Here is a 15,653-nt window from a genome sequence, read left to right as displayed (position 1 = left end):
AGGGAGAGGGGGCTTTTTTTGTCGGCTGATTTCTAGAAAAGAGAATTGTGTTGGATCCTCTATCTCATTAAAAAATATCCAATGTGACTGTGCTATTTAGAAATGAGATTTTTGTGTTGTAAATTACAGGAAACAAGGTACAGATGTAAGACCTCAATTACGTCTCTAGCTTTCGACAAATGCTTCTTGCGATGGATTAAGACTACAGCCGGTCAAAGAAAGAGCAAATCTTGATTGCCTGGAGGCTATCCAAAGCTTACAGTTAGAGAGTATGGCATGAGAACACCGAGCTGCCAGAGATCCCTTTCATCTTTTATTATTTCATTCTTCCTTTTTTGGCAAGCCATGACATCATTGTTGTAGGAACTATAACTGGTCATGTTTAAGTTGGTCCGTGGCCATTTGAAGCATCTAAAGCTATGCAAATGACTGCCAGCCAACATTGTGTCAATTCAGCAAAGAAAATTGCAATCAATTTGCACCTCCGTGCAGTTAATATAAAAAAAGTCTAAAGTTGAGTTTGACGTTAGTGACCAAGTGCTAAAAGATGGCTGAGAGGGTATAGCTGAACTGACGGTACATGTGCCTGTGTTGACAAAATAATGGCTCCAGTGAATTATCCTTGTTTATGCCTGCTATTCACCCTATCCATCAGGAAAACCTTGAAAGATCAGATACAACATTACAATTACACCAACACAATGCAATGTCTAAAGAAACACCACACAAGTTATTTTTGTGTTATCTGGCTCAATCATAAGGGTCGGGTTGACATACCCAATGCTTAAATCACTGCAAAAAGAAAATACGTGTTTGTCCCGCGGTGAAGAGGAATTCCATACCCTTGGACATTTTATCAGCAAAATAAGAGACATGCTGCTGTATGGAGATTAGAGAAATTGTGGAAGTGCACTCAACCCTTCGTCCAGGAATCCAGGGTGCTTTCACTGGATAAGTCCCAGTACCAGAATGGACCAAATATAAACTTGTAAAATGTAGAAAATAATCCAGGCACTCCAGCGAATTCCAAAAAGATAGGCAATTTATTAGAACCAGCAGCTACACAGCGACGTTTCAAGCTTAATAAAGACCCTTAGGGGTTGAAACGTCACTGTGTAGCTGCTGTTTCTAATAAATTGCCTATCTTTTTGGAATTCGCTGGAGTGCCTGGATTATTTTCTACATTTTACAAGTTTATATTTGGTCCATTCTGGTGCCTGGATTATTTTCTACATTTTACAAGCTGTATGGAGATTAGACCTATAGGAAGGACTTCAATAAGCTAAATGACAAAACAGAAATATGCTCTTTGCTGATTAGTGACATGAGTTGAAGCAGAGTTTTACACATTCTATAACTGTCCCTGCAGCTCTGATATTAAACACAGGAGTCTGACTAGACTACAGAGGACATTGACCAAGACTCCTAATATGTATCTCTCTGTCAGCTCATTTAAGATCCAAAATGCTTCCCCTATTGGAGATATGCCTGTAGGTAGGTGCATACTGTGCCTAATGGGATTTCCAGCCTGGTGATTAGCCTTAAGTCCATTACGTAGCATGAGCTATAAATGTTCTTAATAAGAGTCGACTGATTGACCTGGTGGGTAGTCCATTAACCAATTAAGGTCTCAATTTAATATTTTTGGATATACTTTTTTAATGATTTATTTATGGATAAAGTTTTGAAATTATTTAATGTTTTGTGAGATATTTTAATATTTTGAAAAAATATTTTTAGTTTATCCAAAAATATATAATTTGAAAAGCTTATCAACAAATAATTAAATCAAAGCCTACGTCTGTAGCCTACTTATTTGTTGAAGACACTGTAACAGACAGAATACATTTCCTTATAAACAATGATATAAACAAGAGTACAAAAAGGTAAAAGGTATGTTTTCTGCTCCCCAATAAAACCAAACTTACCATCTGACCATTAGTCCGTACTCCATGAATGTTTTAAGGTTTGGAAGAGTTTGCCGTAAATCTGTAGTGCCCATTGAATGCTGGTATCTTAACTGGAAAGACAAAACATTACGTTTGTTATAAAAGCACTTTCAGTGACATTTTAAAACTGGATCCAGTGTTTCAAAAGTGTTTAGAAACACTAGATCAGCAAACCACCAATAAAATACCACTACAATACTGTTACAAAATCCAAACCACTACACTAATACAATACCCATACCATACCACTACACGAACAATACAATACCGCTACAATAACCATACCACTACACTAACAATACAATACCGCTACAATAACCATACCACTACACGAACAATACAATACCGCTACAATAACCATACCACTACACTAACAATACAAAACCGCTACAATAACCATACCACTACACTAACAATACAAAACCGCTACAATAACCATACCACTACACTAACAATACAATACCGCTACAATAACCATACCACTACACGAACAATACAATACCGCTACAATAACCATACCACTACACGAACAATACAATACCGCTACAATAACCATACCACTACACTAACAATACAAAACCGCTACAATAACCATACCACTACACTAACAATACAAAACCGCTACAATAACCATACCACTACACTAACAATACAAAACCGCTACAATAACCATACCACTACACTAACAATACAAAACCGCTACAATAACCATACCACTACACTAACAATACAATACCGCTACAATAACCATACCACTGCACGAACAATACAATACCGCTACAATAACCATACCACTACACTAACAATACAAAACCGCTACAATAACCATACCACTACACTAACAATACAATACCCTTACCATACCACTACACTAACAATACAATACCGCTACAATAACCATACCACTACACTAACAATACAATACCGCTACAATAACCATACCACTACACTAACAATACAATACCGCTACAATAACCATACCACTACACTAACAATACAAAACCGCTACAATAACCATACCACTACACTAACAATACAATACCCTTACCATACCACTACACTAACAATACAATACCCTTACCACACCACTACACTAACAATACAATACCGCTACAATAACCATACCACTACACTAACAATACAATACCGCTACAATAACCATACCACTACACTAACAATACAAAACCGCTACAATAACCATACCACTACACTAATACAAAACCGCTACAATAACCATACCACTACACTAACAATACAATACCCATACCACACCACTACACTAACAATACAAAACCGCTACAATAACCATACCACTACACTAACAATACAAAACCGCTACAATAACCATACCACTACACTAACAATACAAAACCGCTACAATAACCATACCACTACACTAACAATACAATACTGCTACAATAACCATACCACTACACTAACAATACAATACCGCTACAATAACCATACCACTACACTAACAATAACTACACCACTACAATAACTATACCACTACACTAACAATACAACACTGCTACAATACTATACAAAGTTTCCAATAAAATCTTGGGGAAGACGACTATCTACATGTTAAAAAAAACAAAAAAACTAAGAAAATCATATTTTAAGTGTAATGCCACTGAAATATATGTATACTTGTGTTTACAAAAAGGAAAACATTAATAAATCAGGATATATATATAAAAACGAAGTAAGTCTCACTGGGTAAGGTGACACATTTTACAGGGCTTGACAAATTTACTCTAAATCAAGGAGCCAGCTAAAAAAGTTAGGAGTCAGATTTTATTTTTTTAACTTACAAAACACTTCGTGCTAAGTAAAACCACCATTCCCTTGCGATCGGAGGGGGTTGGTCACACACAGTGACAGACACACATACACTCACAGAAAGACTCACACTGACACAGAATCACAAATTATTGCTGGTTTTAATAACATTTTATTTAAAATTGTTGCTTGTTTTAATACAATTGTATCCATCCTATTGGCTACACTTTAAAGCATTTATTTTATTCTAATGATTTCTCAAATGTACTGCAAATGTACTATTGGAGTTTTAGTCTGCAAGGTCACTTTGATGCACTCCTTTGGGAGAGCTGAAGTGGATTGGTTTATCCTGGGGTCCAGTGGGCGGTCGGAAGCGGGAGAGTGGAGGCGAGCAGCTGGCTGCTGGCGAGTGTAGGCGGGCTGCTCCGTGTATTCTGAGCAGGTGGCGAGAGAGCTGTGATCTCCCTGCTCTGCTGCCTCGCACTCACGCCGCTTAGCGATGACGTCATATTCTGGCCCTGGCCTCACTAACCGGTGCACTCACAATACACACAGACGGCAGCCTGCCTCAGAGGTAATGGACTCATGCATCCCAAAATTCCTAGGCGCCATGGCAACATGGATTTGTCAAGCCCCGTCTTACATGGTTAGGCGCATTAAACCAGCTCTAAAGCTTTTTTTTACTGACCTTATAACCTAAATACAGAACTTTACATTGTTAGTGTTAAAGTAGAAAAGTTAACAGGTAGGACAATGGTCATCAATATGATCAAATAATCTGGGCAGCTACATACACGTGAAAGCAACTTAAAAGGATTGACTAAGAATATATAGTATGTGCGCTCCAAAACTGTGGGTATATAAAGAAAGACAAAGTCTATTCCTATATAAAAAGTTATGTTTAACCTTAATAATACATCAAATTAAAAAATAAAATAAAAAGTTTCCTTTTAACCCCTTAAGGACCAAACTTCTGGAATAAAAGGGAATCATGACATGTCACACATGTCATGTGTCCTTAAGGGGTTAAACAAAATGAAAAAAATAAATCTGCCTCTATAGGAGGGCAATCAGTTATCAAAGAAAATCCTGATATAAATGGACCATAAATGACAGACTTAGGGGGGGGGAAACACCCCACCACTATAATGAAAAGTGATAATGTGCAATTAACCCAAAATGGGAGGTTCAAGGTGTTTCACAATTAAAGGGGTAGAGCAGCTGAATATTGCAAACAGATTCTGACAAATTATGGTATCAGCAGAAAGAGACCCCTTTCGATACAATAAATGGGGTTCTAGATACAAGTATAATAGTGATCGATACAAAACCTCTCGAGTTGGGAAAAGGCAACGTCTCAATAAATATAAGCAGCGTGTTGCAACCCTGCGAGAAAGGAATCGCTTAATTGTAGGGGTAGAGCACCTGAATGTTGTGAAATCAGAATGTCTAGAGAGACCCCTTAGACTGTAACAAAGATAATGATGACAAATAAAGGACAACAGATAACGAAAATCAGAGCTACCCATAGAGGAATTTTTTTTTAAACATGACAATGACAAATATAAAAATAAAGATAATTATAAATGACTCAGGGATATGTACCGTATAGTAAAAGATTGTAAGTGTTAAAGGAGTACAAATAAGTTAATATATTTGCAGGCACCAGAGATTACCATTTGGTTGAGCCTTTGCCATGACTGCCATCAGTTTATGCGTCATATTACACCTGTTATTTAATGCTGTAGTTTGCAAAAATGTATTCTAAATACATTTGTTTTGACTTCTTTTTCTAAAAGTTTGTGCATATATTTCTGGCTAATGTTAGCTACCCGTTAAAGGGACTCTCCAGCCAAGCCTCTTTACTCACCTGGTTCCAGTGCCGGGAGCCTCGTGAAGCCGCGCCCCCTATTTCGTCAAAATGACGAAATAGGCGGGCGCGAGCAGGGAGCAATCAGACGCTTCCATTTGGCTTTGCCACACATGCGCACATACTTCAGAGGGCGGCATTCATGCCGCCCTCTGAAGTCCTGAGCGCACTACCGCGCATGCGCGCGGCCGCAAGCTGAGCTGACTGACAGCTCAGCTTGCGCTCTTTGCCCGCCCCCCTCCTCTGCTGACAGGCAGAAGAGAGAAGGCGCGCACAAAGTGCCTTCTCTCTCCTGCACACGTCAGATGTATTTTAATATGTCTGACGTGTACAGGGCCTTTTTAGGGCCCTGCATGATAGGAAGTCCCTCTGGTGGCCGTCTGAGTGACGGCCACTGGAGGTATTCCGATCAATGTAAACACTGTATTTTCTCTGAAAATACAGTGTTTCCATTAGATTGCCCGCAGGGAGCTATAGATCATACCTGAACAACTACATTAAGCTGTAGTTGTTCAGGTGTCTATAGTGTCCCTTTAAGAGTTTGAAATAGCAACTGTCCCCCTGCAAGAGTGTTAGAATAGAGGCAACTTAAATAAACACTGTAGGGTCAGGACACAAACATGTATTCCTGACCCTATAGTGTTAAAAACACCATCTAGCCCCCCAGACCCCTACTTGTTCCGCCTAAATATAGCAAAATCATACCTTTATTCCAATCTGCTCATGCTGGCTGTGCTCCTGATATGCCTGCTTGGCTAACATCAAAAGTGGTGATCTCAACCAATCACAATGCTTTCACATAGGAAAAGGGCTTGGTCAAGACGGTGTTTGGCTTGTGTTGGTTCTGCCCCTGATATGTCTCCTCGACAGTCTCAGCCAATCCTATGAAAGAATTATGATAGGCTCAGAGAATCACTTCTGATTATGTCAGCAAGCAGTTAGATCAGGGGCAGAGCCAGCAGCTGCAGACCTGAACAAAAGTAAGATGTTTACTAAATTTAGGTGGGTGGGAGGGGGGACAGATGGTGGTTTTTAACACTATAGTGTCAGTAATACATGTTTGTGTTTTTTTAAGTATAATTAATACACAGTCCACTGAAGGTGCACATTGTTCAAAATTATAATATATAATTGTATACATATTTATATATATTATATATAATATAAGAACAACATGCACACAAATCCTCACCTTCCCTGGCAAGCTTGCACAGCTTACAAATCCCTGCAATCCTAAGCCACTCTCAGCACTGTGATACAGTCAGGGAGCAATTACAAAAATCCTGATGATGCCTAGAGTGAACCTTTAATTTCATGTCACAGAATTCTTTTTCGGGCAGGTGTTCATAGGATATGCTCACATGCACTGATTTTTAAAGGAAGCAAATGGATTGGCTGTGCCACAACATTTATGTAAAGCCTAGGTATTCGTAGCAAATCCAGGGATTCCAAAGGCAAGAATCGGATTTAATTTTTAAACCATTATATACACAATACATTAAAAACAGGGGTAATGGCCTATAGTGTCCATTAATAAAACAAAAGTGGTATAGCTAATAGTGACAAGTGGAAAAATTGCTCTAAAACATCCGTGTGGTATCCCCTATACCAACACAAAAATATACATACAGTACAAACACAATGGATGGAGCAATTATAATCCCCTCTTCTCAATTCAATAATTCTGTGGAGACAGAGAGGTACACAAAATAGTGCAGATAACTTTAAAGGGACACTCCAGGCACACAGACCACTTCTGCTCATTGGAGTGGTGTGGGTGCCAACTCCCACTACCCTTAACCCTGCAAGTGTAATTATTGCAGTTTTTTTATAAACTGCAATAATTACCTTGCAGGGTTAAGTCCTCCCTTAGTGGCTGTCTACTAGACAGCCACTAGAGGCAACTTCCTGGTCCCTAGCACAGATTATCTGTGCTAGAGCGTCGCTGGACGTCCTCACGCTGTGTGAGGACCTCCAGCGTCGCTCTATTCCCCATAGGGAAGCATTGAAATTAATTTTCAATGCTTTCCTATGGGGTGCGCCAATGCACATGCGCGGTATTGCCGCGCATGCGCATTGGGACTCCTCGGCCGGTGGGCGGGATCAGTCTCGCCCACCGGCCGACGGAGGAAGAAGGTGGAGCGGCGGGGGAGGAGCAGGCAGCGACGTGGGACATGTCACTGCCTGAGGTAAGTGACTGAAGGGGTTTTCACCCCTTCAGTAACCGGGGATTGGGGGGTGGGAGGGAGAGGGACCCTCCAGTGCCAGGAAAACTGACTTTTCCTGGCACTGGAGTTTCCCTTTAAGTATAACTATAAAGTGACATATGCAAGGTAACACTCACAAAGGTAGAGCCAATTGTAAACCTGGCTCTGGTGTCAATGGCCTCAGGATCTTGCAAGGGTGATTCCAAGTCCCTCTCTGGATGGTTTGGATGTCCAAAAATAAGTTAGCTCCCAATCATAGACTGAAATAAATCCAGATTGTTTAAAAGTAAAACTTATATTTATTGGTACATAAAATGGAAATAAAAGTCTATAAAGTAAAGTAAATAAATAGCCAAAACGCGTTTCGCCTCTGTGGCTTCCTCAGTTGGCTGTATGTTGGTTATTGTGCCTATTTGTCTTTAAATGCTGTGTTTCGCGGTCTTTTTCCGGTGGAACGCACCTTGCGTTCCATTTCTTCGTCTGCAGTTGCTTCCGGGTTCCGGTCACGTGGGGCGTCAGCACTTACTTCCGGTTTTCGTTCTGTGTTCCTGGGTGGAACGCAAATTGCGTTCCACTGAAGGAGCATGAAATCCTGTGATATTCTCAAACGGAATTTATGTAAATTAACTCGCAAATGTCCAAATTTTATCGGATAGGCATAATAAAATATGCATCAAGATCAATTCCTTGTATTATATATATATATATATATATATATATATATATACACATATATATATATACATATACATACATACATACATATATACACACACAAAATTACAAGATCACTAGATGTTTATTAACAGGGAATTTCTTAAAGTGCAAATGCAAATATCCTTCTATAGTGTCCATTAAACTAACTTTCATGGTTATAATAAACTTCTTACATCTCTTGGGACAAAACAATACAGTCATACGGAATTCAGAACATTTTCCAATGTACTTGCATGAGAAACATTTACAGAAGAATGTAGATGGACAAAATGACTCATTGGACAATAATAAAAGCATTATGAAAGGTATGAAAGCTTCAACAAAATGAGATAAGTATTACAATTTTTTAGTGTACAACAATGCCAACTCCAAAAACAGCCTATAAAATGTCTTGTAAAACGGAGATTACCTCGTGGAATGCAAGCTCCATAAATCTTAATTTAGATTATGGTTTTTAATTAGGGTGTACTCAACTTAGTGCACTAGGAATATGATTAATAATTTACTCTAGCGAGAATCCTTCAAAAGAAAAAGACATGGAACAAGACCTATCATAACCCCTGACATGTAGCGAGAACATTATTTTAACAATTTAACAATAACACCTTTAATAACGGATCTTAGTAGGCAAATAAAGAAAAGGGTTGTGAAGCCAGATTAAGAAAATAAACACAAATCATTTGTTCCTCAGATTAGCTAAATGCAAGCCCAGCCAAGATATTTAATTTCTTTACAATGGTTCACTCCTTTCCACTAGTCGGCTATTCCAAGTATTTATGTTTTTTCTTTCTTTACCGTTTACACAAGAAGGTTATTTTAGGTGTCTACTGCCTTTGTCTATCACCGATTGTCTTTACGGTTTCCACCAGTAGGATATTTCCCATGTCTACCACCCTTTATTACCAATTGTCTTTACCGTTTACACAAGAAGGTTATTTTGTTTCTCTATTTTTATTTAGTTTTTTATACAACAACAGCCTTTTTATCAACTCTTCAATCAAATAAAACACGCAAGCGGTAGAGATATTTCTACTTTATTCTTTGCATTAACACATGATAACTACCAGTAGCAGTCGCAATTTCAAATGAAAGCCACACGAGCACGGACTTTAGCATAGAAGAGGTTTCCTATTTAATATCCTGCTTTGGTTGGTGGTTCTCCCACTACTGACTTTATTCCCTTATCCCATGCCGCTGTCTACATTTCTAGTCATTTTTTCATACCGTCATCTTTCCATGCATTACCAATTCCTCTTGATAAAGCAGACATTTCCCAATTACAATAACACACAGACTTGCTTATTTAGCAATATACGTGTAGTGCATCTCAAGTGATTTCCTCTACAGACAAAACCAACAAAAAAAGTGTAGGGGTTTGAATCTTCCCTTTATTTCTATGTAATTATATCTCTATTATCTTACATCGATATGCTCCATTCTTTTCGTGTAACTCAGAAGTGCCGATTTAGAATGACTAATGATGGGTTTTGACCTATCCCCTTATTTTACCGAACATGCTCTGTTTTACTGAATTCCCTATGAGAAACTTCAATTGGAACTTAAATTTGGCTCAACTAACTCAATGTAGGTCGGCATTGATATGAATAGCTACATGAAGAAGCAAGTCGATTATGTTTGATATCCTGACTATCCACTGCAGATTTTTTATTTATTTTTTTGAAGATTAGAACAGATTTAAAGTTTCTTTGCCTCGCCAGAAATACAATCATTTGCTTTATTCTTTCTTTGAGAACAAATACTTGGAAGCTGTCCTTCCCTCCTTTTATCGCCATTTTCTCTTTACGGCTTTGCGCATTTCTTCCAGACAAAGGTTTTGTTTGCCATATTACCATTTGGAAGAAAGATGTGAGCAAACATCCAAGGCATTTATCCATATTGGTCTGCAGGAGCAATCTTATAGAAAGGTTTTTCGATGGTAAACTTTTCCTTCAAAGTTATTAATCATTATATATCTAACTCTAGAAGTCGCTTGTTTTATACTTTATGTTCGCATGTTGCATTCCAAGAAAATTGTAATAAAATGTTTTTTTTTTTTTTTTAAATAATGCAGTTGTCAGAGTGGAATTAGCAGTACAAGGCGCATGCCAGAAATTCTGCTACCGTCAGATTCCAGGACTAAGACCATAAGACAATGAGTGATATGAGGGCTATGTCCCTACAAAGCACAATGAATGGCTCCAGAATGTACTACTGTGAAAAAATCAACATGCCACAGTCATGTCAGAAGGTCGGATAACAGTTATGTATCTCTTCAACAAATCTAATGTATGTGATAGGTAACTTTGGGTTACCATAATGTGTTTGCCAACTGTAACTTTCCATCATAGTGAGAGGCTAATAGTTATTCAAGTCCATTATTTAGCCTAGCACAGTTAATTTCCTCAATCAAGATAGATGAGAAAAGGTAAGAAATTCGCAAAATCTAGTCCACAAAGACAGAAATAAAATGCATGTTTCAGTTTGATGACAGAACAAGTTGATTTTATGCAATAATTAGTGATGTCTAACTTCGGTTAAATAATGTGCTGGTATGAGACCAGATGACAATAGCATGAACCTTATCTCAACCTACATACCGGTGAGGTTGTATTCTCTTTCCGTGCTTCTACAAACATCTCTACAGACTCCTATTCTCCACGTTTTACAAGCCACATTCTGGTGGAGTATCATAGAAGGTAAAGATCAAGATCAGCACGGAGAAAGGCAAAGATGCGCTTTAATTATCCTTTATATAGAAAAAAAGCAGGGATTAAGGAAACAAGTGTGCTACAGTTTGGAGAAAGCTTGGGAATGACAGATGCATGGAAGCTATGTCTCCCTTGAAAAGAGATTTAAGAGCTTAAATATGATTCTGTCTCTGATTTCATTTGCCAGACCTTTATATCAAAAACATTTTATTTACTCAATATAATTTAGTTTCTTGAAAGCAGGACAAGTCCGGAACTAGTTTTCTAAGTAACTTACTTGTTCTGCATCATTTGTTTCTTCATTATGAATACAAGTTTTAGAACAGATGGAATAAATGGGCTCCCATAATGCGCTTATAAATCACCAACATAAATCTATTTGTATTATCAATTAGCTACTCTGTCGTATAGTCTGCCTTGCAAATTAGACACGATTAGATCGGAGCTTATCAGGTCCTGATAATTCTACAAGCAAGAGACGAGATTATCAATACAATCTGTTTATCACATCAGTAAGTGGAGCATGTGAGAGGTTTGACAACCACGAATGTCTATTCATGAACCCTCCTTTGTATGTGACCCTTAGTCTAATGGACAGCTACTGTGGTAATGCAATGGCACGCAAAACTGAAGACTTTAAATTATGTGCATGAAATCAAGGGTGAAAATTAGCAAAACAAGTTTAGACAGTTTAATGACCAAATATTATACGTCTCTTACAAAGTTTCTGTGAACATTAAAAAAAGAGCATTTAGAGGAAAAAGACATGATTAAACGATTTTTTTGACCTTGTGTCATGCTGTCTTAGCCAAAGAATTCTGGTTTCGATGTAATAATCTGAATGTCGGAATTTTCTTTTCGTTTAAGATAAATTGCTACATGCTGGACATTATGAGTATACAAAATGGGTCTTGGATCCCTGAAAGACGGCAAAGTGTTTAAATTAGTCATGTGAAAAATGGTTCCCAGAGACAGTGAGAGAGCAACACATATCAGGAAACCAAAAAGGAGTAGAAACCAGTATTTTTCTTGGAAGCCGAAAAGTCGAGTGAATATGATCATATCAGGTGACTTGCGATAGCGAGATCCTGCTAGCCTTTTGAACTTGGACACAGCGGGGTTTTTTTTTTTTCATTTAAAAAAAAAAAAATCATAACCTCTTTAACCCTTTAGTGACCAGACCGTTTTTACATTTCTGCGGTATTTGTGTTTAGCTGTAATTCTCCTCTTACTCATTTACTGTACCCACATAGTCTACACAGTTTTTCTCACCATTAAATGGTCTTTCTAAAAAATACCATTATTTTTATCATATCATAATTTACTGTAAAAAATTTTTATAAAATATAATGAAAAGTTTAAAAAAAAAACCCACCACTTTTTCAAACTTTGACCCCCAAAATCTGTTGTGCATCTACAACCGCCAAAACCACCCATGCTAAATAGTTTCAAAATGTTGTCCTGAGGTTAGAAATACCCAATGTTAACATGTTCTTAGCTTTTGGCTCTGACTTACTCCCTAGGTTTGCAACTCTGGGAGATTATTCACAGCGGCACCCTCTACCCTAACCTAGTTGTTTGGCGGGTTTAAGAGCTCCCTCCCCCAGGAATGATATATGTGTTTGGGGTCTGATATTCATTTTTTGATGTTCTACATTTTTTAATTTTTAATTTTGATGTGCACAGTCCTTTGGTTTTTATTTTTATTTTTGATACACTATAAATATTAGTTTTGGGGGCCCCACACTGTATCTTTGAACTTTGGTCTGGACATATATTTTTGTGGTAACAAACTTTTTTTTTCTTTTTGTATTCATGTTTGATTCATTTTATTGTTTATATATGTATAAATAAATACTTTGTGTATATTTAAATTTTTTATTCAACAGCTGCTGCTTTGGAGTATAATTTCTAGTGGTCATATTTTGATTTGTTGGTTTATATTTTATTTAGTTGTTTAGTCGCTCCTCTGTATGTGACGCAGCCCTTTTATTATTTAGTTTTTCCTTCTTGCACAGGGTTATTGTGTACTCCAATTCAGTTTCTTTTAGAGTTTTTTGTATTGGTGATGTTCTTAGCTTTTCCTGGAAAGTTATAGGTCAAAAAGTGTAAGCTGCACTTTGCTATTTCCAAACCATTTCCCCCTCCCCCCCCCCAAATTAACCAAAGTTACATTGTAACACTGAAAAAAACCTTCACATGTATATATTTATAGTATTTTGACTTTTCATGCAACCATTTTACCACCAACTTATGCCAAATTTAAAATAAATAAATAAATTGGTGATTTGTTTGACAAATAACAATTTAAGAATACATGTACTGAGAACATTAAGGGTTACTGCCAATATGTGTTCAGCAACATCTCCTGAGTACAGTAATACCCCCCATGTATATGTGTGTCGGGTTCTCTGGGGGCTAAAAGACCTTATTTGGAGGGTGCGCATTCCAGTTTTCCAATTGGAATTTTCACAGCTGGTAATCATGCACCCATGTCCTATTTGGGACATTTTTGAAGCCAGCCAATGTAACTTACCCCCATCAAACCATATATTTTTGAAAAGTAGACACCCCAAGGGATTTCAAGTGGTGGTATTTTAACATTTTCCACGCACTAATTCTACCACCAGTCTCTGTCAAACCTTTGTGTTATTTTTCTCTCACATTGTACTTTAGGCATGGATTCTCAGTTCCCGTTATGTGTTACTGACAAAGAACACCCCAATATGTGCTCAGCAACAGATAATGAGTACAACAGTGCCCCAAAATGTACAGGTCTTATGGGTTTTTGTAAACTTACAGGGGTCAAATGTAGGGCTTTCCCCTTTTCCATGTTTGCACATTGAAATTTGCCAGATTGGTTTGCTGGGCCTTTGTTGCCTTTGAGACTGTATAGCAGCCCAGGAATGAAAATTAACCCAATCATGGATTACCATACCCACTGTATTCAAAATAGGGTATGTTCAGTCTTTTTTAGTGGCCACTTAGTCATAAACCCTGGCCAAAAGTTATATTTGTTTTTTTTTTTTTTTGCATTTCACAAGTACAACAGTACCCCTATAGTACAGGTTTTATGGTGATTTGGAAAGTTACAGGGTCATACATAAGATTTGCCAATTTCTGTTTCCTTAAATTGCTATTTGACAGATTGGCTATGTTGCCTTTGAAACGGTATGGCAGCCCAGAAATCGAAATGAACCCCATCATGGCATACCATTTGAAAAATTAGACAACCCAGGTTATTTAAAATAGGGTATGTCCAGTCTTTTGTAGTAGCCACTTAGTCACAAACGCTTGCCAAAGTTAGAGTTCATATTTGTTTTTGTTTTTTGTTTTTTTACACAAAAACTGCATTTACTGGTGATTTCATAGTCGTGATAAGTGTTACTGTTTTAAACATTCATATTTGTGTTCAGCAAAGTTTTCAGAGTATAACAATACACTCCATGAAAACACGCATGCATTTAATTACGCAAGTTTTAGAATAAAGTTGGCACATTGCAATGATGGAGAATCAAAGTTAGTTTTATCAATACATTCGTGAGTCAGAATTTTGGATGGAATAGTAAATGATGTTATGGTCAAAGAAAAAAAAAATGGTTAAAACTAAGCAAAAACATTCTGCATTTCTCTAACAGTTCTTACGTTTTTGCTGGGTATTGGTTTTCGAATTACCCTAGATTATCAGGTAATATTTGGACACTGCAGACGACAATGAGCCAATTTTTTTTTTTATGGTAGAGCAAATTCAAATAAACCTAAGTGATCCGTTATTTACCAAAATGTATAAAGCCTAAGTATTAGTAGGTTAAATGGGATGGTGAAAAGGGCGTGAGAAATTAAATACTTGTACCTTAAAGGGAACTCTTTATTCACACGGATGTTTAGATAACCGAGGAGTTCCATTTCGCAGACTCATTTCAAGGTACTGGAACCAGGAAAGGCAGACCATTAGATTAAAGGAACCTGTATTCCAAGGCTTTAGTGTCCCTGGTTACCACCCCACCTCCCCCCACTATGTGTGTCTCACCAAAATAAAAAAGTTCGGTCTTTTTACTCACCATTTTCCAGCACAGAGACTCCCTCAGTGCTGATCACCTTTCCACCTTCCGCATGTACAGCCTCCTACTTGATGGTCCAATCCCATGCTACCCATAGAGATGCACTGGGGGACTTGGTAAGTGCAGTGGAAGCACCTCCAGTGGCTGTGTAAAAGCCACCAGAGGTGTGCTTAATCCAACCATGCCGTTTCTGCAAAACCTGAAGGGTTACATTCACAGGACCACTGCATCCAGGCCACTTCATTGAGATAAAGTGGCCCGGGTGACTTCCGTCGTCCTTTTTACATTTTAATTTTGTCAAAATAGTTTCCTCCATATTGCTCACAACATTGTAACATGTTCTCCAAATTCAAGGA

The 15,653-nt window shown here is 37.8% G+C and overlaps 1 protein-coding gene across 1 annotated transcript in view; it reads right to left on the bottom strand.

Annotated features, from left to right (window-relative positions):
- Window positions 1-15,653, bottom strand: part of UVRAG (UV radiation resistance associated) — an 89,038-nt gene that overhangs the window by 1,358 nt on the left and 72,027 nt on the right. The window contains exon 14 of the mRNA XM_063432217.1: window positions 1,929-2,020. Coding sequence (XP_063288287.1) covers window positions 1,929-2,020 — 92 coding nt within the window. The remainder of the gene's footprint in view (window positions 1-1,928; window positions 2,021-15,653) is intronic.

This window comes from Pelobates fuscus, chromosome 1 (genome assembly GCF_036172605.1).
Source record: "Pelobates fuscus isolate aPelFus1 chromosome 1, aPelFus1.pri, whole genome shotgun sequence".
Classification (NCBI taxonomy): Eukaryota; Metazoa; Chordata; class Amphibia; order Anura; family Pelobatidae; genus Pelobates; species Pelobates fuscus.
The sequence above is the reverse complement of the archived record's forward strand: the minus strand, read 5'-3'. Positions and strand labels throughout refer to the sequence as shown.